Source organism: Sabethes cyaneus, chromosome 3, assembly GCF_943734655.1.
Source record: "Sabethes cyaneus chromosome 3, idSabCyanKW18_F2, whole genome shotgun sequence".
NCBI lineage: Eukaryota > Metazoa > Arthropoda > Insecta > Diptera > Culicidae > Sabethes > Sabethes cyaneus.
Window position 1 is genome coordinate 28,609,878 of NC_071355.1, and position 27,201 is coordinate 28,637,078.

Here is a 27,201-nt window from a genome sequence, read left to right on the forward strand (position 1 = left end):
AAGGAGACCTAATTGAATGCGGTAACTGGCGTAGCATCACATTGCTCTGTATTACTCTCAAAGTACTCTGTAAGGTAATCCTCAACCGGATCCAGGAGACTGTCCGGCGGCAGCAAGCTTGATTCCGTGCTGCCCGATCCGCATTATATTGGAGCAGATCAACGAATTCCAGGACTCTCTTCTGCTGGTGTTCGTTGACTTCGAAAAGGCGTTCGACCGACTCAACCACGAAAACATCTGGAGCGCACTTAGGCCTGTAGAGCAGTTCCAGATAAGCTAGTCCATCTCATCGAAGCTCAATACGAGGCGTTCTCGTGCAAGGTTTTGCACGGTGGCGTCTTGTCCAACCCCATAATGGTTACTGCTGGCGTGAGACGGGCTGCATTTTATATGAAGCCCCCGCTTTCAACCGCGGATCATAGGTGATTTAGGGTGAGACGGCCACAGGCCACGAGTGTTTGCTAGTGCCCCGCCATCGTAAGGGTTCATACAACGGTGGATAAATGCTTTAAGTAATCGATTTGCAATGGCTCAGCGATGCTAAATACTGAAACGGTTTCCCTAACCCAAGAATTATCTTCGGCCAAGCCGAATTTGGATTTAGAGTGATATCATCACTGTTACACTACTCCAATCGAAGTATATAAACATACAAAATCAGTTTTGAAAGAAACAGAATCGAGCCTGACACTGCTCTACAAAGATAGCGGCGAGAAACATACAATTATAAGTGCAGTCGAATAATTCGAAATTTTATTAAATTTACTTATCTAAAATCTATACGATAACAAAAACTAAGGTACTACAATAGTAAACATGTGTATATACTATTTTACGGTCAACCATCTCGGACGATGACTTCCTCCTCTAGACTAACGTTGCATATGGATATTGATCCTAGCAGTAAACCAGCTATTATTTTGTTTGATATTTTACATAATCGCTAAAATTTCGAACTCATTTCTGTGGGGATATAAATAAGATTCCTAACTATTCGCGATTTATAAACTCAACCCCATTCTACATAAACTGTTCTCTTGGCTAGATGATAAAAGATTAAATTTCTTTATTATTCTTTTTTTTAAGACAAAGCAGTATTCGATTGTAGATACAAGCTGCTATGGATACGCGTGATAAAATAACATTTTGCACTTAAATAAAAACAAAATACGGGGCTTCCAGAAGAACAAAAAATAAACAAGTGTTTTCAAACGAGCTGCTGGTGCTTATCTCTTTAAAATTATACAAAATAATTAATTAAAAGTAATATTTTACAACCGGATTACGTTGCCTACGAATTGCATCGCAAAAGCGAATCCACCAATCTTGGTTGATCAGTAAATTAGGGCACCCCTTCAAGCAAAGACTCCCCCAGCCTAGTTCTGATGCTTGGACTTTTTCTTGGAAAATATTCTAAACACGCCGCCTCCGCCTCCACTGCTGCCGCTGCTGCTCTTCTTGTCCTTGGCGGCACCGTCTTTGCTGCTGCCACCGCCCTTGATAAAGCTGGCTTCGCTTTCGCTCGAACTTTCCGCCGATTGGCCGGCATGCTGACGGCCCAGCAGTAGATCGGCTGTCGTTGGCAGTGTGGCGGCTGAGCCGGCCGCCGAACCGCTGCCTGTCACCACCGGTAGCGAAGCCGGCCGCGTCGTTTCGTGCCGCGATTGACCCCAACCTGCGGGAATAATGAGATCGAGATTTGTTTCGTGTCGCTTTGCTCGGGGCATGCATAAGTAGGATTGGTTTTTAGTGGTTTATTCGCTCGTACTAATGATTTTGGATTGGTAGTGTCCCAGAACCATACAGACCTACAGACAGTCTATGCAATGAGATGTTATTGATTAACCGGTCAGATTTGTTTGTTTTGAGGTCTCAACTTTTGAGAGTTGTTCATGGCGAACTTTTGATTGGGATTCTTAAGTTACTAATAGAAGCTTTTTTATGTTTAGTCGGTATTTAAGTAAAGATAGTAGCACAATAAAAGCAGTTGTATTAAAAGAGGTTAATTTCTAATTCAATCGTGTTAAATTCTAGCATTTTTGAGACTTCGCTCATTAATTGATTACACTAGAATCTCTTTTTACGTCCACATTTTTACGTCCGAAATTAGAGTTCTTTGGTTTTAAGACCAAATTTTAAATTTAGTCCACTTTTTTACGTCCAAAATTTTGAATTACGTCCTCGTCAAATATCATGAGGAAATCTCAAGGAATTCGACATAACGTCTGTTCTTTTTCAATCCAAAATTACAGTGTTCCTTTCCACTGAAAAAGGGAAAATGAGATAAACAAAGAAAAGACTAGACAGAAAAAGAGGAAGAACAGTAGAGAAAAGTAGAAAAATGAGAGAAAAGAAAGAAAAACGACCAAAAGAGGGGTAAGAAAATTAGGATATAAAAGGAGAAAAACGAGAGCAAAAAGGAGGCAAAGAAAAGGAGAAAATGTGGGACCATGAAAATTGAGAATCGAGAAAAGAAAAAGAGGAATTTAGAGAGAAACAATGAAAACGGAAAACTAACCGAATAAAACGAGCAGCAGAACGTGACTAGAAATGAGAAAAGGTAGGACATTGTGAGATGTAGAATGGAACAGACGAAAACAAAATATAGAAAAAGAATTAACCAGACAGAAAACAAAAACCGAGAGTGGAAAAGAAAAAGAACAAACCTGAAAATAGAAGAAAAAGGTCGAAAAATGGAACAGAAAAGAAAAAAAAATATATCAAAATCAGAAAGGGGCGAAGAACTGGACATGAAAAGAACAGAGAGAGAGATGAAAAAGCGGACAGAAAGAAAACGAAAGAGAAAAGGAGGGAAACCAAACAAGTAGTAGGAAGACTGGACAGAAAAAGAAAAAAATCGTAACAGAACCGGGAAAGCAAGAGAAAAATCCAGACAAGAAATGGAAACGGAATAAAAAACTAAAAGGGAAAAGAAGATAGCTAGAGAGAAAAAAACCGATAAAGGAGGCGAGGAAAACGGGAAAAAGAGATTAAACGGAATATAAAAGAAGAAGGATGGAACAAAATAGGAATGGGAAGGGTAAATTAGACAGAAAAATAACGTAAGAAAAACAGAAAAAAGGGTCAAAGAAAAAAAATTAAACTGTAGAGAAAAAGACGAAAAACGAGAGACAAAAAGTGAAACCGGAGAGCAATAGAGAGAGCAAAAAAAGTATAAGCGAGACAGAATAAAAGAAAAAATTGGGCATAAAAAGAGAAAAAATGAAAACAAAAAGAAGAAAAGTAGACAAGAGATAGAAAGACACAAAAACGAAAACAGGAAAATAGAAAGATAAAATACAGAAAACACGAAAGAAAATTGCAAAAAACAACAAAAAGCAGAACACACGGGACAGAAAGAAAAGAAAAAGAAGAAAAACAAAAGGAAATGGAAGAAAAGTGAGAGCAAATAACAAGAAAACGGTACAGAAAAGAAGAAAGGACGGAACAAAAAGTGGAAAAACGGGACTAGAAAAGAGAAAACGATAAACAAAAAAAGTTGAACGTGTAAGACGAAATATGTCAATCCTAGTTTAAAGTAAAACTTGATATCGCTGCCATCGCTATACTATGTAACTCCAGCACAATGTAATATTGGTAAAGGTGCATGCATATTTTTTATGCGTTTGGCAAACTATCCAATTTATTGTACTTTTTGATCTGTTACTTAAATTTGTTATCTGTTGTTATCAGTGACTGATATACTGAATCTTGTTGTTAGCAGATTTAAGAAGCCTTGGATAATATTATGTTGATTTTTAGCTGTTTTGGTGGTTTGTAAAAAATCGCATAAGATGACGTCAAATTCATCGTCAATTTTTCGTCTGTAAAACGTTTGTGTCGCCCACAAGCACTTCAAATAAAAGAAGCTTAACATACTTTTTTTATAGTAAAATCAATAAGGAAACAAAATAATTGATTTATAATGACTAGTTTTGTTTATCCTGCTTGTTACCACATTATTCGTAAAACGAGCACTTAAACGGGGTAACTTGCAACAGCTGGTAGATATAAAAATCTGTGTTCCGTTAACTTCACGAGGCAAATAACAATTTATTTTGCATCAAGCAATACTAAAGCACAACTGAAGAGTGTAAGATACTTTCGGTAAGTCGGAAATATGCCAGTTTTTCTCTGGATATACCGAAAATGGCCATAGAAGAGGCTAAAAAGAAAATATCCTTACTGAGAGAAATCGACCAGCGATATGACAGTGTCTAATTACGATCACTCGTAACGTAATTAACAGTCATACATTATGTAATCAAGATATCGATGATTTAATTGCCCCACTCCACTTCAAAACGCGATTTTGCATAGTGGATATACGACGTGTAATGAGTTGTTACACAACTTCCGCTCCCCTAAGTGCGTTACGTAATATGTGAATGGTCCTTGAAGAAGGCAGTTCTATCGGATCCAGACAAGGAATATCAACTACATGAATAATATAAAAAGTTTAATTCGTAATTTTCCGTTACGGGGTTCATAAATTACTTTCACCAACGTGACATAGGACGTTTTTGCGTATATTCATAGCAAAAGCATTAAAAATCGCAAGTCGGATTATCATTTACATATTCAAGTCAAAAGAAACTCATACAAATCATTGAATTCGTTCAATTTCCAAAAAATATTGCTTGTTGCAAGTTACCCCGTTTAAGGGGTTACTAGTAAAGTAGTAACAAATTAGTTAAAAAATTCTCCAACAGCCAATATTGATCGCATATTTTTTCTCAATATGTGAAATTGTTCTATCCTAGACCTAATAACTTTGTATTTAAGGAACAGATACAGATAAGTTCACAGATAAGTTTTTACTTGCACTAATAGTTGAGAACTGTTGCAAGTTACCCCGTTTGACGGTACTTTCTTCGAGCCTGTTAATCTGTTCTCTGTGGTAAAACTTCGTGTCTAATTTCATGTTCATGTCCATATTCAAGTCTAATTTAATGTCCAATATCAAGCTCGAATCCTCAATAGGCCTCCCAGTTGGCTTTGAAGTATGACGCTGGCCTAATAAGCCAGTCATCGTATGTTCGAATCTCGACTGGGAGAGGCTGCTAGAGTCAATAGGATCGTATCAACTGGCCCTGCAATTGGCCTGCACTCTAACAGCTGGCTGCGAAGTCTGTCGTATGAAAACAGAAGGTCAAGTTTCGATAACGGAATGTAGCACCTAGGCTTTGCTTTGCTTTCATGCCTACTTCCGAGCAAAACTTCCAGTCAAAGTTACGATTTACACGAACCTTTAAACGCTCATGAAATCACATCCTGTACAAATACAGCTAAGACAAACGCAATTTCAATCCACTGTAATAAATCAAGCCACTGTTTCAGCAAACACGTCCGGCGTCCCTTAAAGTAGTGCCTGATTCCGAAGAGCTAGGCTGTTTTTTGCCGACGATTTGCAAATATTTCTAGTGATTAGATGTAGCGAGGATTGTGAGAACTTTTTTCTGCATGAACATTATCATTGCGACCAGTATTTTGATCTATTGTGATATCGTTTAGGTGTTTTTTTTCTGTATTCCGAACCAGAACCATTCTTATAACCAGCTTTGACTAGTGGTTTCATGATCGGTTAAGCATAGTTCAGCACTAAGGGAGGGTGTTGTGGGAGATAAGAATAATAATAATAATTAATGATGAATAAACATCATGAACAAAAATAATAATAAAGCGATTCACTTCGGTCTGCTCTGACAACATTGTCAATGCAACGTATTGTAATCCAATATGGCAACGGCGCGTCAGCTGCCGAGCGATGCTATATAAACGGACGTCATCCATATGAATCCTCGCGGAGACGAATGAATCTCAAGATTTAAAGTCTCCGTTAACAAATAAAAAACGAACGAACGATGAATCCTCATTCTTGTGACGAACTTTGGAGAGGCAACAACTGGAGGATCATCCCACCTTGGACCATGGAGCAGCAGTGGCAGAAAGGAGAATCGGTGGCTAAACTGATGGCTGGGCAGATGGACGCCTTTTGGACTGAAAGGTACTGCCGCAGCAACAGGAGCGGAAATCCACTAGCAGCAGCAAGGACAACCGGTAGCAACACCGAAGGGTTCGGAAGCGCCGCAGTAAAAGGTGGCTGATACCCACCAGCGGCGCGGATCCTTCCGCTTACTGGTTAGCAGCTGTAAGAGCACGGACGGATGAACGCAAGCCAGTCGCTTCGGTTCACGACAGGTGTGTATGTATTTCTCCTTAGTACTCGCCAATCATGTTCCTCCGTTGTTGCTAAATACAGAATTTAGCATGAAGGAAGGATGTGGAAAGGTCAGAGAATAAATACATGCTGAGAATTCTAGAATTTGGATTTTGGATCGAATCTTTTGGATATTTCTTGGTGTGCGACAAATCTGTTAGCGTTGAATATCAACAAATGTTTTTTCATCGGTTACCATCGATCGCACTAGAAACGCTATATTGTTTGACTACAACGTCCTGGAGATTAACCTCGCTCGAGTTGAACAGGTGAAAGACCTAGAGGTCATTCTTGATGAAAAACTGACTCTACAGCCACATATTTCTGCAATGGTCCAGCAAATCGTGGCCTGAACTTTATGTTCAAAATTGCTAGATTTTGTTTTTGTCGGAATGTTAGCATCATTGCGACCATTATTTTGATCTACTGTGGTTTACTTCTTCTTTTGTCTAGATATTTGTTGCCAATAAAATACTATTGATGGAAGTGTTCGTCACTATCAATTCATACCTCTTCGCAGAGCAGATGTTCAGCGGTTTCGCTTTCGAATCCGCAGCCAACCAATCATTTTTAAATGGAGTTTGCTCGGACGGTGACCGGTAGCCGGACCGGGTCTTATTATTATATTTAGTTTTTTTTTGTTCAGATTAAACAATGCTAGGCTTTTTTGCAGTCTGGCTGTATAAAGCGCTTTGACTGTCTTAGTCCTGCAGAGGATTTTCAGTTTTCCTCTATTGTTTTTGTGTTACACGATGTTCGGATTTAAGTGCGCTTGGTGACATTCTGCAGAAGAGTTCTGGACCGATGAAGTCAGTAGATGAACCCTGCCTAGCTGAAGTATCGTGTTTTTCGTTTCCTGCCACTCCGCAATAGCCAGGAACCCAGTAAAGATTTACTTGATTATTTTTCGTCAGAGAGAGAATACACTCCCATACTAGGTTTAATACAAATACAAGATCAAAGTGCTTTAAGCGCTGCTTGGCTCCCACAAAGCTGGATATAACCTCCCACCTTTTTTCTCCATGCGTTGTCCTCATGTTGTTTCAATAGCCAGTCTTCCAAGATCAAACAATAGAATTCAACAATCTTAAGCAAAGTCGTAGGTTGGAACAAGAACTAATAAACAGCATGTTTAGACTTCCGAATAGAGACTCTGTTGTACCGGAAACAGATTCCTATTGTCCTAGGAGAATGACCAATCGCCGCTTCCAAAACAATAGGCATATCAAAATTTTCTGAATTTAATGAGCATGTTAATGGATTACAAATCAATTTAATTAAGTGATAATGCACATTCTATGGCTGTAGGTAAGGTTCCGGAAGAATACAGCGGAAATGGTTGATTTTGTAATGAGCATAGAGCGTGAATGGCAACTCAAAGCAATAAAATAGGAGACTGATGTTTTAGGTAGCATCATTGATATATCTCATAGAATACATGGGCTTCCAGAAACTGAGCTAAGTGAACATTTGTAGTGGATTCATTTGTGACATGTTCGTAAAATTCTGGAAATTTTGATATGCCGCATGACCAATTTTTGTTAAAATCACGGATTGTTTCTTTTCCTTGTGACTTCCAGCAGCCATTTCCGCGACAACCCAAGGACAATCCGCAAATTCATGCACGCTACCTTTTAGATTTTGTCCAAATCTACAACTTTGCTGAACATTGCCTGGATCTATCTTGTTGTTTAAGCTTCATAATAAGCATGGGTACACGGGTACCCCGTCGCCCTTCTACGTAAGTAAAAATCGTCACCCACACAAGGGTTAATTATAAGCTTGCTCAGCTCAGCTGCTAGAGAATTTAACGATCCCCTTACTTTAAAGCCCTCTACTGTTTCATCGTTCGGTATTCGCTGGAATTGGGTACCAATATAGTATGACCCCCTCAAAGCTGCCTTCGGATTAGCAGTCTAGGGAGCGTACATCGCAAGTTCGCAACTCGTGGATCGACAACTCACAGCACTTGCCTCCGTATGAAGATCGCTGTAAGTTGCTGGGAATCGCAACGTTAGCCAAAATGATAAATATGTCACAAGCAACTTTCATTTACAAGCTGCTGAATGTGCAAATTGATGCACCAGATCTACTGTCACAGATTGGACTGTTCGCACCATCGAGAAACCTGCAGGCTGGAAAAATACTGCAGGAGAGATTCCATTCTTCGCAATACGCCGCCAACGGACCGGCGACCGACTTTTTAGGCTCTCTATCGTGCCTTTTTGAGGTACTGAAGTCTGCGTCTTACTAGTGTCCCACAATTGCAGAGCGAAAATGTTCTAAGGTTTGGTTCTCGATATTATAATACAAGTATCACAGATATCTTATTGTAAGAAACCGAAAATTCGAAAAAGATATTTGCTCGGATAATACGCGGTAAATAGACACTTCTATTGAAACTCGGCAAATGTTTAAGTGACTTGTAAACTCGGTGTTATAAACTGGCAGGTTAAGCATGCGTAGGGCCTTACAGTTGACCACGACTTCTCGATTTTGCTATTACAACTCTTCGAAAAACAGCCAGAAATTACCCAGAACTGATCTGGAACACATCTGGTCCTTCTACACCGCAATGATTAGAATTTGATACAGATTTACTGAGTTTATTTGACTATTTTTGGCTTTAGATCCCATATTTTTCCTCCATTTTTGGAACCCATCATCCAGGGCAGATGTGTTAGTTGTTTTCTTATGAGAGGAGCAAATGTTTCTGGAAAGATGGAAGCATACCATTGTGGAACGTGAAAAAAATTGGCAGGGCAGGTGAATCTACAAATCTCTAGATTGGCGGTCGAGTGTGGTTCCAATTACACCACTGCACAAGTTTTCTTATCATTCTCACCTGCACAAACCTTTCACTTTTAAAACTTAGATGTTAGTTTCTAAAATTTACTTCATTTAAATACCGACCAATAGTCTAAGAAAGAAGTCAATGAATGAGTATACCTAAGATATTAGTTCGTAGCTCGTTCCTCTAACTAACGCCATGTGTGAGTGAATCCTACTAAGTACCTACTGACTAGATGTTTTTTAACTCGGATGAATTACACATGCTAAGCAAAGTATATGAGCTTTGCCAGCCATTTTAGTAGATGATCATTTCCCGAAGTGTGGTTAAGACGAACCGAAAAAAAACAAAACAGATTTACAGCAAACTCCCACACACCACAACAGACCACGCAAAGACAAAGGGTTTGATTGAGCAGGTTGTTTGTGAGTAAATTTTAAGGGTAAGTCGAAATACAGAGAAGAGGCCATCACCATCATTCAACAAACAAAACAACCATCGGCAAGGCAAGGAAGAAGAGGAGCAATATAAAATCCACCAAGCTAACCGGAAGAATATCCGTCTAGGTTGATATTGTTGCCGAAGGTATTGTTCCCGTTGTTCATCTGCTGGTGATGATACTCGACGGGACCACCGTTGGAACCGGCGGCTGCCGCCGGCAGATGCTGATGCCAGGTCGTTCGCGACAGGTTGTTATTGTTCTCCCGTCCGGCCGAGCTGTTCATCTTCAAGTAGCCACTGTTGTTGTTGTTGTTGTTGTTGCTAACGTTCGCTTGTTCCCGTTCACGCCGGATGAACTGATCCTGGAGCATTTTTTGCTGTTGCTGCTGCTGCTGCTGCTGGTGATGGTGGTGATGCTGATAGCCGGAAGGTGGCTTCAGTGGGGAAAATGTACTCAACGGAGGAGACGTAGCTGGTAACGGTGGTGGAGGATTCTCTGATGACGGTACGGACGGAGGGAGACCCATGGACACACACACACAGAGAACGACACAGTGGGACGAAACGAAAGTCGGGCGGGCGGGCAGGCAGGTGCACATGCGGCATGGCGGGTGAAAAAAGGGTGAAAAACATTTAGGACACATGGACACGCTTATTCGAAATGGGTATAAGGGTTTTGGGGCGCTGATTTACCTGATGACCTCAATTCACTGTGACGTAACCAGACGTCTTCGCCGCTTCCGTTGTTGTTATTGTTGTTGTTTTGGCTACCGTTTTGGGCGTTTCCCCGTTGGTTGGTCGAATTGTATTGGTAGGAAAAGGGTCGCGTGCTGCTGGTATAGTTTCCGTTATCGTAATCTAAAAGAAAGAAGTTATTACCAATCGATTTTTGAAATTAGTAATCACTCACCATTGCCATTAAAACTACCGCCGGCAGTTCCTGGCTTGGACCGGATTTGTACTGCACTGTTGTTGGCATTGTTATTGTTGTTTAGCACGTTGTCGGTGCTTGACTGTCGTTGGGGTACTGGCGGAGGAGCACAACGTGGGGGTATCGGTGGCTTATCCGCCAGTCCATAGTGTTCCTGGGGTGATTGAGGTGCCTGGAAGGTACTCATGTGTTGCTGATGCTGTTGCGGTTGTTGCGAGTGTCGTTGCTGTAACGTAGAAAAAACTCCATCAAGCCTTCCTAGGGAGCATAAGACATTCGTTAGGCCTCACCTGATTCTCTAACTCGCGAAGTTCTTTCTGCTTTTGCAGAAAGTTTATCTGAGGGGTTGGTACACTGTTACTGTTGTTACTACCGGAGCCTCCGGACTTGGCACTGTTCAGCGAGGCACGCGAATCCCGCCGCTGGGAATCTGGCGACGAAGTTCGTGAACTGATGGATGAATTGGCATCACTACGGTCTAGTATCGGGGATTGGGGATTGATCTGCAAGCCTAGCATTTTGGCAGGTTCAACACCATCGGAGGATTGCTAGACAGAGAATGGAACGAATTATTTTTCAAACATCAAGAAGGGAAACTCCCGTTAACTTACCTTCAGCGACTCATCGTAGCTCATCAGTTGCAGATTTGGCGGCAGGGCGGCGTGGAAGGCGATCTTGTTGACCCATTCGTTCATCGAGTCCTTGGAACCGGTTAGAAAGAGGAACTCCGACCCGTCCAGCAGAACCAGTCGGAAAACGTTCTTCTTTTTGGTGTAATCTTCCGCCCGTTCACATTTGGCATTCAGAATGTTTACCGGAGCGGTAGCTGCCTTCTTTTGGGCAAAATCTTCGACGTCCTTGAAGAAGCACAGCAACTGTCCGCACAGAACCGTGTGGAATGGCTTCCAGGAACGGACGGGAGCTTTTTTGCCTCCGGATTGTAGTTCATGTTTTCGCTCCAACATACCCTGAATTTCCACCGGAGGTAGATCGAATTCCGCGGGTTCGCTGCCGCGATGATTTTTACGGAAGCTTTGTGCTCTCCGCCGTGTGGTAAAGGACGGGGTACGTTTGGCTGGTTTTGGACCGATTTTCATGCTCTCGGCTCGTTTGATGTTACCCTCCGAGCCTCTTCGAAGCCTTTCCTGCAGCATGGCAGCAAATGAATTGGATTTCTGAACCGCCGGAGATACTTCCGGAGCTTCTTTCGATAGACGGGCAGTTACGGCAGGCGATAGATGACTAGGTGTGGATGATTTGTTGGGTGTACCGTCGGAGTATCCGTTAACAACCGAAGGTGAATTGCTGGCCTCGTGCCTTCTACGTTCTTCGGTGATTCGCTGGACTTCCTTCTGCTTCAGCGCTTCGTGACGTTCACGTTCGACTCGTTCCTTTTCGGCGATGCGAGCAGCTTGCTCGGCTTCCAGTTGTTTCTTGAACTTCTGCTCCAGTAGCGTGATTCGCTTAAGCGCTAGAACCTTCTCCTCCTGTGCGGCAACGGTCTTTTCGAAGTCTTCATGCTTCCGGATGAGATCCTCAACCTGAGCAATTGAATCCCCGAGTTTGGCATCCTTCAGCTGAACCTGGCGGGTGATGATCCAGTTTTCGATCACTTCGGCCTCCTTCAGGAACAGCTGCGTGTCCAGATTGAGTTCGTATATTTCCGCCCGTTGAATGATGGTGTTGTCCAGCAGACGCTTTCGCTGTCCGAGAATGGCGATCTTTTCCTGAATTTCATTCGCCAGGAAATGACCGTCCCTTATCAGCTTGGTTCCCGTTTTGTAGAATGTGTCGAAAGCTTCGTTGCGGGAGTCGACTTCCGTTTTCTGCTCTTGAATCTTAGCGATCAAAGCTTCCGCCCCGGCGACATCCTTGGCCAGCTCGGGAGCCGTGATTTGAGCTAGCATTTCATTGATCCAAGCCATCAGATCCCGATATTCGTCAAAGTAGGCTTGCAGCTGTTCGGCTTGCATGAGTTTCTCCTTCCGCTGGAAGGTTTTTTCTTTCAGCTCGGACCACGCCTCGATTGTTTCGTCCCGTTTGACTTCGATGTGTTCCTTGGCATCGGGGAACGTATCGCCAAGCTTTTGAGCTTCCGTAACCACCGATTCCAGCTGTTCTTTGATTGCACCGAGTTCTGCTTCGAAGCTTTCATGCGTGCGAACCAGCGCTTGGATGGTTTCCAAATCGTGACCGTAATCTTCGGAAAGAACAGCGGAGATCTTCTCATTGATCCAGGTGATTGTTTCATCCGCTGTGCGGTCGAATAGATGAACCTGTTTCGCCCCTGCTAAAGCTTCCTGCCGAGCCAGAACCAAATCCTTCAGTTCCTCCCAGAGTTGTTTCGTCTCATCCCGTTTACCTTTGATTATGTCCTTGTTAGGATTTCCCTCATTCAACAGTGACTTTCCTTTAGCAAGACAGGCAGTGACTCGACCCTCGTTGGAGTTCATGTTGGATACGAACGACTCGAATTGCGCCGCCAGCTGTTCGACATGCTCCACATCTGTTCCGTACTCTTCCGATCCAGCCGTCGTCATTTGCATCTCAATCCACTCCTGCAAATCATCGATCTCTCGAATAAACTCGTACAACTTTTTCGTTTCGGCAAGTTTCTTCTCCCTCTCCCCGGCAAGGCGATTCAGCTCCTGGAACTGATACTGAATCTTATCGTTCTTAACCTTGATTTTTTCACTATCAAAATGTCCCCGTTCTTGAAGCCCGGCGGCCAACTTATCGATCTTCTCGACAATCGGCCGGAAAGCCACCAGCTCACGCTGTAACGCATCCAGTTTCTTCTGTAGCGAACTAGCAGAGTCCTCGTCTTTGCCATAATCGTGGGACGAAATAATCGGTTTTTTCTCGCGCAGCCAAGATTCGGCTTCGTTCGCCTCGGCGTAAAACTGTTGACTTTCGACCGCATCCAGCAACCGTAGCCGTCGAACGCTGGTCAAATTTCTCAGATTAACCAGCTTCTGCTGCAGCTGGTTGGACTGCCGTTCAATTTGTTCCATGGCGTAATGATTTTCCCGAATCATCTGCTGACCGCGTTGAATTAGCGAGGAAATTATCGGTTCCTGGGATAGGATTTCCGCCTCCAACGCTTGGTGTTTCTTTTGCAGGGTTTGAACGGCAGTAAGACTGTTTCCCAGATCTTTGGAAGCTGCCAGTGACTCTTTTTCGTTAAGCCAGAACAGCTCGTCTTCGGCATCCCGCAGGAATTGATGCAGTTGCAGCGAGTCTTCCAAGTTATCGCGCCGGATTGTAGTCGGTTCGTGGAGCGAATGATAACGCTTGACAGTCAGCATGGCAATCTCGTGTAGTTCATCCTTCAGGAAGTGATCGGAAGCGAGGAACTTCTCATCGGTGGCCGTAACTTGCTCGCACGTTTCCAGGTGATGTGCAACGTCGGCTTCCAACATTTCATGTTTCTTTAGTAGATTGTTGACCGAAGCCAGATCACGACCGTAGTCTTCGGAGGAGAGCTGTAGTTCAACTTCGTCCATCCAGTTATTGAAATCTTCCAAATTTCGCTCGAATAATCTTGCCTCGTAGGCTTCTCCCAAGCGTTCCTTCTTTTGACCGGAAGCCTCACGCAGCTTCTGCCAATCCGCCTCCAGAATATCCAGCTGTTCCTGCACCAATGCCTTCGCGTAATGATCTGCTTTAATCAACGACTCCCCTTCCTCAATAATAGCCGAAACGCGAACGGAGTTCGCACCAAGTTCTGCATCAAAGGCCGTATGCTTCTGTATTTTGCTCTGCAAATTGCTCGGTTCCCGATAGTTTTCATCCAGAGCGACTTGCATTTTTTGCGAGATCCACTTCGTAACTTCGTACAGTCCTCGCAGGAATTGCTGCAGCTGCCAGGACTCCATCAGTTTCTGTTTCCTTGCAGCCGATGAAGCTAGCAGCTTCCGCTTTCTAGCCATGACGGCGCACAGTCTTTGCTTGATGACGTCCGCCTCGAAGGGACTCTCAGCGAGGATTCCTTCCGCAAACTTTTCCAGTTCATCCGTTCTACTAGCGGCAAGCAGTTTCTCGAAAGCTTCGTGCTTCTTGATCAACGCTTCCACAGCAGTGAACGATTCTCCCAGATCGTCGTTGTTGAGGAATGCTTCCTTGTTAGCGAGCCAAGCCTCAATCTGGTCGGCTTGTTCCTTAAACTGCTGCAGCTGATGTGCTTCCTTCAGGCCACGATCTTTACCTTTCCAGGAATCGTGCAGATGCTTGTTCAAATCCTCCAGCTGACGCAGGGCCTTTTCTACGTAATCGTTTTTGATTCCTTGGGCTTTGTTTTCAGCCACCAACCGCTCACCGTGCTCCTGCAGAGCTTTGAACACTTTATCGCGTCCATCGATCTCCGCTTTCCGTTCCCGATGCAGTTGAATTTGCGCCTGACACTCGCCGATCGTAGCAGGATTCGCAACCGAATCCATCTTCTTGATCATATCGTTCGTCCACAGTTCCAATTCTTTCACGTTTGCTGTAAACTTGTGCGCCGTGTAGCCATTGTCCAAGGCTTCAGCTCGCTTCACGCTCGCCTCTTGCAAATTATTCCACTGTCGTTTCAATTCTTCTAGTTTTTCCTCAATATTATCGGCATTGTCGGGGTATTTCTGAGCCAGTACAGCTGCTCGTTTATCATGTTCCGCGATTTTCTGCTGCACCGCAGTCATGTCTCGCTGCATTGCATCTTGCTTTCGCTTCAGCGATTCTACCGCATTCAAATCGCGTCCAGTATCCTCCACACTCATCGCCAGTTGCTTCTCAGCAATTCGCTCGGCAGTATCATCGATATCTCGATCGAACACATGAATCTCGTATGCTCCATCCAGCAGCTCTCGGTACTTGTTCAGCGCTCCCTGCAGTGACTTCCATTTATTGTTGAAATTATTTCTTCTCTGTTGTACATTCTTAGATTCGTTTGGTGCTTTACCTTGCGTTACCAACTTATCCGCTAGCACGTTGATAGTTTTGATTCTCTGATCATCAACTCGCATATCGGAATCGACATCATCCAGCTTTCGCTTGAGAGCATTGCAATGCTCCAAATCTCGACCGGTATCGCTGGCATTAACCATCATCTCCTTATCGCGAATCCAAGCCTCCAGCTTGTCTAGCTGACTGTTAAACTCCAGTATATCCTGAGCCTCCTCGAGTCCTCTACCACGCGTCAACACCTCATTCAGTAAAACTTTCCACGATTCACACAGCTTACGAACTTCCTCCTCAATCTCCGGCGCACATTGGTGCCGCTTAGCAATCAATGTCTCCCCCTTCTGCTTAACCTCCTTGATACGACCCTCGTTCGCTGCCACTTCCGCTTGGAAAGCCTGATGCTTCTGCAGCTTCTTAATCTTATCATCCATATTAGTCACATCAGCGAAGCTGCCCGCATCCGCCTCCAGTTTCTTCTGTTTCTCATTAATCCAAGCCCCAGCTTCGGCACAATCCCGTATAAACTGAGCATACAACAACGCGTTCTGTAGCTTCTGCCGTCTCAACGCGCACAACTCCTTAATACGCTGTCTTCGTTCGATAATTTCCCTCAATCTCCTTCGAATATTTTCACTATCATAATGGTTTTGCTCAACCAACTTCCTACCGTGATCCTGCAGTATCGCCACCTTCTCATCCTGCGTTTGAATCAACTTCTCAAACGCATCGTGTTTTTTCACCTGATCCTGCACCACCTCCACGGTCTGTCCAAAATCCGAACTGGACAACGCCGCCTCCTGTCCGCTGCTCAAGTTATCAATAACCTTCGCATCCCGCATAAAGCAGAACAGATCAATCTTCTGCTCCAGCAGAATCTTTTTCTTATTATAAGCCGAATGCAGCTTAGCCCTTTCATCCAACAGCGCCGAACACTTCTCCTCCACCTCCGTGGCGGAGTAATGCCCCGTCTGCACCATCGAATCACTCAGCTCGTTCAAATAGCGGAACGTTTCCTCCCGTGCTTCAATCTCCCCATAGATGGCATCATGTTGAATCTTCAGTGCCGTTGCTCCCGTTGCGTCGCTCACGTGTTCCTCTGCTTGCAGCGCCGCTCGCAGATTGGTCGCCCACGACATCAGATCCCGAACCTGGGTCAGGAAGTGCTGCAGATCGCAGCTGGCCTGCAGCTGATCGTTGCGCAGCGCAGACTTCTCCTTCAGTACGTTCCACGCCTGGATGACGTTCTCCTGTTCGACGGCGATCGCTTTCGCATTGTCACCGGGATACTTGGCCTGCAGGCGGAGTGAATCATCCACCAGGAACTGCAGCTGAGCTTCCAGCGCCACCAGCTCGTTTTCGAATGCTTCGTGTTTACGAGCCAGGGCCAGCGCCGAGTTTAGATCCTTACCCAGTTCGGTCGAAAGGGCCGCATTTTTGTCCTGTGTTTTGGTTTTGATTGATTTTTTTTAGTAATGGAAACTAGTACCTCGTTTTACGCTAACTTACCTGAATACGGAAAAGGGCTTCGGCGGCATCCCGATGGAAACGATGGATCTCGCCTGCGGCATGCAGTTTCTTCTCGCGGGCGGCCAACTGTTTTAGCAGGTTCTGCCAACAGTTACTGGAAATGAGGTTCAACATTTTAACCAGTGCTTCGAAGGCTTACATGTAGCAATTGAGCCAATTTTTAAAGCAAGTGAGTGGCTATGACAATATAGTTGCGATACTACGAAAAGCCTTAAGCAGATGTAGGTACAAACTAACTGTATATTAAAATTGCAGTTATTGTTTAGAATTTATTGAGTGAGTAGTATGTGGAAATGAAGATAATGGTAATCAGATGTAAATGGAAAGCAATTAAAATTATTCGTATTAGAGAAAAGCATTGGAAATCATAAACGAATCCATGAAAGAATACCGACAAAATACCTGCGTTCGCCCATTTCTTGACCGATTTTTAAGCTTTTTATTAATGTTTACAAAAAAATGAACGCAATAGGAGTATAAAAATCGAACCCAAATGCCTCTCACGAGCGCACTGGTGCTTCAACAACACCAAAACGCTCTTGGCCTTTATTCATTTTATCAATCACAGAACTGGGAAGCCAAGAAGCCTTCGACACAGTCAAGCTATCATTGTAAGCCATGCGAGGTTTGTGGAAAAACTTCAGAGGTTTTTATATTTCTGACTGTTTCATCCCTTCTGGTTACTCATTCGATGACATCAGGATGTAAGGAATCTAACGTTCAGCAGTCATTCCGGTTCTGTGAAGGAGGTCTTCCAATACGCTCGATTTTTTTTATCAGAACGTGAGAGGTTTGTGCTCTAAAATCACTCGATTACGGTTGTTATCCTCATTTTTTTTTTATAAAAACCGAGCAAATTAAATAAAATTTGTTTTTTTTTCAAATTGAGGTTGAAAATAGATTTCTTTAAAACCAAACGATCGACTTTATCATGCAGTCTATTAAAAATATCAACCGGTACATCGCTATGTACACCGAGAAAAGTAGCGTAAAATGTCCAATATTGGACCAAAACGAAGGTGTCGTGAAAAAACAACATATCTTTGGAACCTTTTTAATAAAAACCTTTCTTTTCACATCAATTAAACATAGTCCCGCGGCATTTAGAGATATTGAGATTATTGCCTTTTTCAAAAATCCCAAAAATTTTTAAAAATGTGCAGTGATTCTTAACCTCTTATCCTGCGGTTCCTAGGGTAACTAAGGGAAGATCGGATAACCAATTACGGTGCGATCTTGGTCGTATGCTAACAGGGATGTAAAGCGCTTTCGAGTTTCTGAGGGTCTATTCTCCGTATTGGGAGCGGCTTAAAAGTCGTCTGAACTCCATGTTAGGGACGGCCAATAATCCTCCTCGTGCCAGTCTGAGACTCTAAACCATTGGTGCCCAGGAGTAGGATTGGTGCGAGTCAAATCAGATTGCTTTATGAATGCCGCAAGCCGCAGTGATCTCTGGCCATAGCTGCGCATTAGAAAATGAAATATATATGACAGTAAAAACTATTTTCCAGGACTCACCGCAACATTTTTTCCGGGTCAAATGGTCCGGGCATTTATATTCACAACATGCGAGAGGCATCACAACTAAACTGGGTGACACTTGAGCCATTAAACAAACAAATTACTCATAAGTCTACCATCCCACGGGCAGTCCACGGGTCGCATGAATTATCTTAAAGGGCCGCAGTTTGGCCATCACTGCTCCAAACAATGCTGTGCACGATGGCCAGACTGCCTCGCAGCAGGTTCTGCAAGCCTTCATGATCAAGGAAGGTCGAAGTGGAACGATCAGAATGGACCCTCGCGACGAAAACGGGGAATACTCGAGTGTTCTCCGACGTATTGAAGAGCCAAAAGTTCGACATCGTAGTGCTGCAGAATGTGATGTGTGTTGGAAGGGCTCGATGGTACGTAACCCAAGTAACAATTTAGGTTTTATTAGACTTTAATGATGGCATTTAAGACCAAAATTGGTCATGAAAACCGTCATAAGAGTATAATAAAACTAACATTGTTGCTCGGGAAGTGCACATGAGTTGGAGCGTGAATAGGACCATTGGCCGAAACGTGACATCAAGGACGTAATCGGGAATTCAAATCGCGGATCGGAAGGTTTGGTGCACTCCAGCTGACCAATAATGTGGGCTTTAGACTGATCGACTTTGCAACTTTGCAACCGAAGGTCTGCAAATCAAACAGAAACACAGATCAATCACAATTTCCACTGTCGATACTTATAGGCGTTAACTCTGATCATTACATGGTGAGATGCACCTAAAACTCTCCGGTTTGAACAAAATTCGCCAGCCTCGGTTAAATCTCAAGCCTGACATCGCCGGAAACTACGCTGCCTATAATCACATATGAGTCCCATCTGCAATATCATCGAGTTGAGAAAACAGCGTTTGAAGGTATTTTTCTTGTTTTAGTTATTTCACCTATTGAGAGCAGTTTATTCTTATTTTTTCGATATAATATAATGAAATAGACCTTTAATATAACTTCTTTATCAAAACATTGCATTTTTTGTGAAAATTGCAAATAAAAATAAGGTAGAGACTGATATGCGATTACTTAGGCCACCGAGTAGCTAAATAATCGCATATCAGTCTCAGCTCTTGTCAGTCGCAACCGATCTGTGATGGAAGTAGTTATGCTACGAATAGAATTTTTCCTCAGCTTTCCAATGGTGATCTTAAAATGAAAATCGGTTGAGGTCTCATGGTGAAAACGGCGATTTTTGTCATAAAATCCAATAAAGTAACCAAATCCAAGATGACCACCAAAAAATTAATTTTTACTTCAGGAATTTCAACCTGTTCTTCTTCTTTACAGAACTATACTGCCGTGAATCGCATATCAGTCCCATATGGAAATTCATCAATCGGAGAAAACAGTGATGAAAGCTGTGATCATGTTTATCAAGATAAGAAAAATATCGCATGACATATCGTTATTAACTTGACTCAAGAATATGTATTACAATGTTTTTAATACTTTGGTAGTACTATACAATAAAATTATAATATTTTTGTATAAAAAAACAACAATGGGACTGATATGCCATTATTTTGCATGACATACTGCAAAATAATTGCATATCAGTCCCGCTATGACCGGTTTCTATTTACGGTGTAACTGTCAAAGTTGATTGTTTCGCTTAAAGTGTTGTTTATTTAAAAGTTTTAATAACTCCTGAAAAATGTCCTCGTTAAGTTTTCGGTACGAAACGCCAAAAACAACGTTGAAATTATGGATATGCTTCCCGACAGTTTTTTTTATAAATGTTTTTAGCATATCTCAATATGTTTTAAATAAGTTGAAGCCTCGACCCTATATCGACAACATCAGATACGTAGTTGTAAAAAAAAGATCATACGAATTCCATTACAGCAACTCTGTGAATGGGCTAAACCAAAACCATTGCAAGATTTTTACAACGAAGCAAGAAAAACAAGTCATGTCTAATGAATTTGATATTGAAAATCATTTAAAAAGACAATCAACCAAAATTTTGATGGATGATTGATGATGAAAGGAAAAAATCATTGATTAAAACCATCGTTCCATTAGTAGACGAAACTAAAAAACAATTTTGGATTGAATTACCAGAACAAAACCAGTGAACGCATATTTGACGAACGATCTGTAATGTTTGCTAACATTTTATCTATAATAAGAGTGAATATGAGTAAATAAAGTACGTAAGAGTTGATAAAATTGTGTTATCATTCATTTGAGCTTTAAAGTATGGGATATATTATATCTTCTTCCTGCGCCCACCGCTGTGGGACTGATATGCGATTACTTTTAAGATGGGACAAACTGACCTGATATTTTTTTTATATTTTTTGAAATGAAACTAGCTATTTTTTTGTTACAACCTGAAGAACAATGATAACTAATACTGTTTAGCGATTAAACTCAAAATCACAAAAAATACATATGGGACTGATATGCGATTCACGGCAGTATACCATTTGTTAGTTGTTTCATTGCAAATTTAGGAAACATTTCATGATATATGTTTCAATTTTTTGCTAAAAATTTATCTTCTTTTTAAACCATCGAGCCCCTTCGCGAGGAGTCCATCGTTTCGAGGTATTAAGAATTCTCATATTTTAACCATTTCCAACCAATCAAGTGTCAATCAAGTATAAGAGTTCCAATATTTGAAGACCTCACGTGTCATTAGTGGCCCCGTTTCAACGAAAATTACTCAATTAACTTTCGTATGGAATTTCTTTGAAACAACCCTGTATTAATTAATTAACTGATGATTTTTAATAATTGAAAAGCGTAAAAACAACAGCAAATATTGTTTACATGGATTGGAGCAAAATATATGGCCATACCCAGAAAAAACATTTGGTGGGACTGATATGCGATTATTTTTAAGATGGGACAATTTGTCTTCATATTTTTTCAGACTTTTTGAAATAAAAACAGCTTTTTTGTATTCTTAATGGGTAGTAAAACAAGAAAAAGAGAGAATCTGATATTTAACTCAAAAACGATGAAAATGCATATGGGACTCATATGCGATTATAGGCAGTACGCTGAGCGAAAGAAGCCGACCTGCACGAAGTCCCTCTCGTAAACTGATGGAACACCATTAAAACAACCATCAAGGAACGTCCGTGGAACGGAATCAACGGAACGACCGGTATGAGATGATTGCATAAGGCTGCTGGACGAAGAGAACGCTGCGCGGGCGGAAAAGGTGCGCACTCGACAGAACTTGGAAAGATACTGAGAGAAGAATGTACAGCAAACCCTAGTTTTCCAGGAGAAAAAGCCCTACATGGAGGAGGAATATGCAGAGTTGGAGCATCGGCAACGCAAACACGAATGTTCTACCAAAGCAAAGACTTTGTAGCGCGAGCCGAACGAAGCGCATACGGTATCAGGTATCAGCATCTTTGGCTCGAGCAGGGTAACCATGGTCATTGTGAAACATATTTTCAACGACAATGCGGACAATACCCGAGAAGAACCTGCGAGTGCTGGAAGTTTTTGAAAGACGAGTGTTTAAGAACGATCTTCGGCGGCGTACAGGCGAGCAAAAGTATAGAGGAGAGCAGGGTATGTTGCAAAAATGCCGGACAATTACTCTGCGTTTGTTTCAAAATCAATCGAGCAAGATGATTAAATGTCCAAGGACGTGGAGAGCGTCAACCAATAATAGGGAAAATTGGAGAAATTTTGTTCATCACTCCATGTCATAATAAGACGGACAGTCTATTAAAAAATAAATAAGCAATTTTGAAAATATTTTTTTGTTCGTCTGTTCCCAATCTTTTAAGAAAAAAACTTCCTGGAATATGGTAAAAAAATCAATTTTTCTGAAAATAATTATACTTCAAAATCCATAACCCCTAAGCAGAGAACCACAAAACAAATTATTTTTAAGAAAGCATAGATAAATTTTCTCAGCAATTTATTATTAGGAAGTCGTTTTCTATAAAAATGTTCACGATACTGGGAAACCTCCGCCGTGAAAAGCTTACTTAAATTTTTCTAAAAAAGTACTTTACAAAGCTATGAATTTTTGAATAAATTTCAAAATAATCGCAAAAATTTCATTGGGGTTTTCAGGGAATATATAAGAGCTTAAATTTTTGGTGCCTGGTGCGCTGGTGCCACGAACACAGGAAGAGCTTAAGGAGGCAATTAGTGCGCTGAAAAACAATAAGGCTGCTGGGAAGGACGGTATTCCGGCTGAACTTCTAAAAGCGGAGAGTGAGCGTAAAAACTATTTAGGGATCAATTCTGCCTGTAAGCTGCTTGTTCCCTGGTGCCCTGTTCTGTAGACTGAGATCGTTAGCGGAGTTTTTCGTCGGCACGGTACCAAGCTGATTTTCATGCAGGTTACGACGGATCAGATGTTTACCGTGCGTCAGTTACTAGACAAGTTCCGGGGTACAACCTGCAGACTCATCATCAGTTTGTGGAGTTTAAGGCGGTGTACGATTCAGTCAAACAAAATGAGTTATGGCAGATAATGCTAGAACATGGTTTTCCGATTAAACTAATTACGCCAGGGAGGGTCTGAACGCTGGATGAGTCAAAATCATGCGTAAGACCTCAGCCGCGTATCCAAGCGTGAGAAGCTTCCACTGGTGTTTATCGAGAAAAACTTGAAAATCAACGCCGCGTATTATAAGACCGCGGTTCTGGAGAAGATTGAAATATATGAAATATATGAGACTAAATATATGAGACGAATATCTAGACTACAATTCTAGAAGTACAATTGGAAATCCGAAAACTCGAGTGCTTTAATTTTAAATTATACATACAAAACCAAAAATTTCAAGGGTTCTAAAAATCTAGCATCTGATACCAACGTTCGTCAACCGAGAAGACAAAAAAAGACCGGAGTTCAGACTTCAATGTCCAGAGTTCAAAGTCCAGAGTCCAGAGTCCAGAGTATAGAGTGAAGAGTCCAGAGTCTACAGTCCAGAATTCAGAGTCCAGAATCCAGAGTGCAGAATCCGTAGTTCAGAATCCATAGTTCAGAGTCCAGAGTTTAGAGTCCAGACTTCAGACCCCAGAGCTAAGAGCCCAGAGTTCAGAGTCTAGAGTCCAAAGTCCAGAGTTCAGATTCCAGACTCAAGTCCAGAGTCTAGAGTCTACAGTCCAGAATCCAGAGTTCAGAATCTAGGGTTCAGAGTCCAGAGACCAGTCCAGAGTCTAGAGTCTAGAGTCCAGAATTTAGAGTTCAGAATCCAGAGTCTAGAGTTCAGAGTCTAGTTCAAAGTCTAGAGTCCAGAGCTCAGAATCCAGAGTTCAGAATCCAGAGTTCAGAATCCAGAGTTCAGAGTTTAGAAACCAGTCCAGAGTCTAGAGTCCGAAATTTAGAGTTCAGAATCCAAAATCTAGAGTTCAGAGTTTAGTTCAAAGTCTAGAGTCCAGAGTTCAGAATCCAGAATCCAGAGTTCAGAGTCCAGAGTCCAGAGTTCACAGCCCAGAGTTTAGAGTTCACAGTCCAAAGTCTAGAGTCCAAAGTCCAGAGTTCAGAGTCCAGAATCCAGTCCAGAGTCTAGAGTCTACAGTCCAGAATTCAGAGTTCAGAATCTAGGGTTCAGAGTCCAGAGACCAGTCCATAGTCTAGAGTACAGAATTTAGAGTTCAGAATCCAGAGTCTAGAGTTCAGAGTCCAGTTCAAAGTCTAGAGTCCAGAGTTCAGAATCCAGAATCCAGAGTTCAGAGTTCAGAGTCTAGAGTTCAGAGTCCAGAGTTCACAGCCCAGAGTTTAGAGTTCACAGTCCAGAGTCTAGAGTCCAAAGTCCAGAGTTCAGAGTCCAGAAGCCAGTCCAGAGTCTAGAGTCTACAGTCCAGAATTTAGAGTTCAGAATCCAGAGTCCAAAATTCAGAGTTCAGAGTCCAGAGTTCAAAGTCCAAAGTCCAAAGTCCAGAGTTCAGAGTCCAAAGTCCAGAGTTCAGAGACCACAGTCCAGAGTCCAAAGTTTAGAGTCCAGAGTTCAGAGTTCACAGCCCAGAGTTTAGAATCCAGAACCCAGAGTCCACAGTCCAGAGTTCAGAGTCCAGTCCAGAATCTAGAGTTCAGAGTTCACAGTCCAGAGTCTAAAGACCAAAGTCCAGAGTTCAGAGTCCAGTTCAGAGTATAGAGTCAAGAGTCTAGAGTCTACAGTCCAGAATTCAGAGTCCAGAGTTCACAATATAGGGTTCAGAGTCCAGAGTCCAGAGTCTAGAGTCCAGAATGCAGAGTTCTGAGTCCAGAGTTCAAAGTCCAGAGTCCAGAATTCAGAGTCTAGAGTCCAGAGTTCAGAGTCCAAAGTTCCAAAGTCCAGAGTCCAAATCCAACAGGACGGCGCACCGGCCCACACGGCGAATATCGTCCAAGCGTGCTGTTGGGAGAATTTGATTGATTTTCTCGATAAGACTTTGTGGCCTCTCAGTTCCCCGGATCTTAATCCCCTGGACTTTTATGTATGGTCGTACATGCTGGCCAAGCAGAGCAAACATAAAGTGAGCACTATGGATCAATTTAAGAAGCTCATTTCCAAGATTTAGGACGAGATGCCCATCGACCAGGTGCATTTTTTAAACACATTTTTAAAGTGTATTCGAACTTATTGAACACCCTGTATGACAACGATGCAGGCCGCGAAGTGAAACGACAAATTGCAGCCGGGCTTTTGACGGATCACGTAGCCAGCCAAAATCCCGTAATTTGCAAATTCTTTGTAACACTTATTCTCCCGGGGTGGCCTTGTACGGACATGAGTCATGAACGTTACGATCGACGAGTGCTTGGAGTTTTTGAGCGTTAAATTCTGCGAGCTATACTTAGTGCAAAAATGTAAAATGGAAATGGAGTGTGGCGCAGACGCATGAAATACGAGCAGTATCAAGTATACAAATATGCTGATTTAGTGAAGGTAGTACAATGTGACAGCATGCGGTGAGCTGAACGTGCGACCAGAATGTCCCACAAACGAGTAGCCAAAACTATTTTCAGCAGAGAACCAGGAAAAGGCCATAGACTTCGGAGCAGAACCCGTACCCGATGGATGTGCGCTGTCGAGAACGACGCACGGTCAGCTGGGTGTTCGATAGTACTGGAGGATCATAGTTCGTTTAGCGCAGAATCGATGACGGACCGTCGCCAATAAAGTAAAGTAGTACTTTCTTGGAACTGATCCGGGTGCGCAGCCCCACTCAATAATCTTGGAATATTTCGTAAACTCGCCGTCCAGTCCCCATTAGGGCGGTATTTGGGAAGCGGTAGTGAAAAGTGCCAAGAATTCGATCTGACTTTTCATGAGTTAATCATAGTGCTTTGTCAGATAATGAAATGAATAACTTGCGACTCTACAATTAAGGGAAAAATAGCGAACTAGATAAACCGAAACAACTCGTTTTGAGCAAAAGCGACAAATGGGCATCCTTCATCATGGAAGCTAGCCAAAGTGCAGTTGATTTGTACAGAAAGATCAGAGAAACAAAGTACAGGGCTACCTTTGAATAGTAAATATGAATTATTATTATTATTACTATTACTGCTTCGTCGTAATTGCCTATTCCCGTCCTATCCAACACAAATTATTAAAAATATCATCATTTTTATGACATACAATGCAAAACTAGTTATTCCCTAATATCTTAGTTTGTTGCCTATCATACACGATCAATCCAAGTGAGCTGAGATCTATTTAAATACTTTTTATTATTAAAGAAGTCCTACCAGCCAAATTTCCTACGTTTTTTCGTGCGACGAAGAAGACAATGTCGACTAATCGTATTAATTTCCGTCATTCATTAATGAAAATAACTCACGCAAGGCATTGTCGTTATTCTACAGCCAGGAAAACTTGCCTGACCTGCAGAAATTTAGCAGAATAACATTTGTCATGTCGTCCTACACAAATACATGCGCGTTAGCTTCGTAAACATTATTGATGGACGAATTTTAAAACGGTACGACGAATTTAAGAAATAAAGTCAGTTGCGTAATTTCAATAAAATGCTTTTAATCGCTTTTCAGTGATTTCAAAGTTCGCGGATCGGAAGGTAAGTGTGTTTTAGTCAAATCAGCACAAGAACTTCTGGAGTATTCATTAAATCTAACCAACAAATGATGAAAATTAGAATGGCTTTATTTACTACGGGAATCAGAAATAAACCCTACTTTAAAAAATAAAATGAAATGATAACAATGTATGAAAGAATTTGTGCAATGAGTTTTTTGATTCTACTCCTTTAGTAGGAGTTTTCCAATTGAAAATGTAGCTGACATGATAGGTACATTGTTAATAACAATGCATAATGAACATTACACTTAAGCAATCAACAGCCCAACATTTAGCAACATTTAGCTAGCGTTTAACAAATACTACTGAACATCGCCCACCAAAATGTGACACATGTGTGAGGCTACAACACAAGCAAAAATTACGGACATTACCAAATCTGATCAATGTTTTCAACGACATCCAGCTGGGCCTCGGTGTAAACTGGTTTCTTGCCGCTAATGGAGCGCATTTTAGTTCAGAGAAAAAACGATTCATAAAAAAACATTCCCGACAGCATGCAGCAATAGAGAAGGAGATAGAAAAAGGTAGAAATATAGAAAGAAGAACAGAAAACAGCATAGAAAGTTTATCCCGCAAAACAACAAGGTTTCCCCCGGGTGGTCACTCACCTAAGATGGTCCTGCCGTTTCTCGATATCCGCAGCATAGGGACTATCGCTGCCGATCAGTTTCTTGGCAAACTCTTCACACTGGTTGAACCGTTCGGCGCCAACTTCGATGCGGTGCTTCAGATCGTCAAACTTATTCTTCAAAATCTGAGCGGAAAAACAATGCAATTAAAAAACAAT

The 27,201-nt window shown here is 42.2% G+C and overlaps 1 protein-coding gene across 7 annotated transcripts in view; it reads right to left on the reverse strand.

The window, feature by feature from the left end:
* Nucleotides 1-738: 738 nt before the first annotated feature.
* Nucleotides 739-27,201, reverse strand: part of LOC128744541 (spectrin beta chain, non-erythrocytic 1) — a 232,040-nt gene continuing 205,577 nt past the window's right edge. For 6 of the 7 annotated variants that reach the window (XM_053841617.1, XM_053841618.1, XM_053841619.1 and 3 more), the window contains 8 exons: nt 27,023-27,168; nt 26,786-26,848; nt 16,831-16,945; nt 10,995-16,763; nt 10,674-10,931; nt 10,363-10,609; nt 10,146-10,310; nt 739-1,675 (listed from right to left, as the gene is read on the reverse strand). In XM_053841617.1, the coding sequence (XP_053697592.1) occupies nt 1,377-1,675; nt 10,146-10,310; nt 10,363-10,609; nt 10,674-10,931; nt 10,995-16,763; nt 16,831-16,945; nt 26,786-26,848; nt 27,023-27,168 (7,062 nt within the window). In that variant the 3' untranslated portion in view covers nt 739-1,376. The remainder of the gene's footprint in view (nt 1,676-10,145; nt 10,311-10,362; nt 10,610-10,673; nt 10,932-10,994; nt 16,764-16,830; nt 16,946-26,785; nt 26,849-27,022; nt 27,169-27,201) is intronic. The other variant, XM_053841616.1, reaches the window with a different exon arrangement.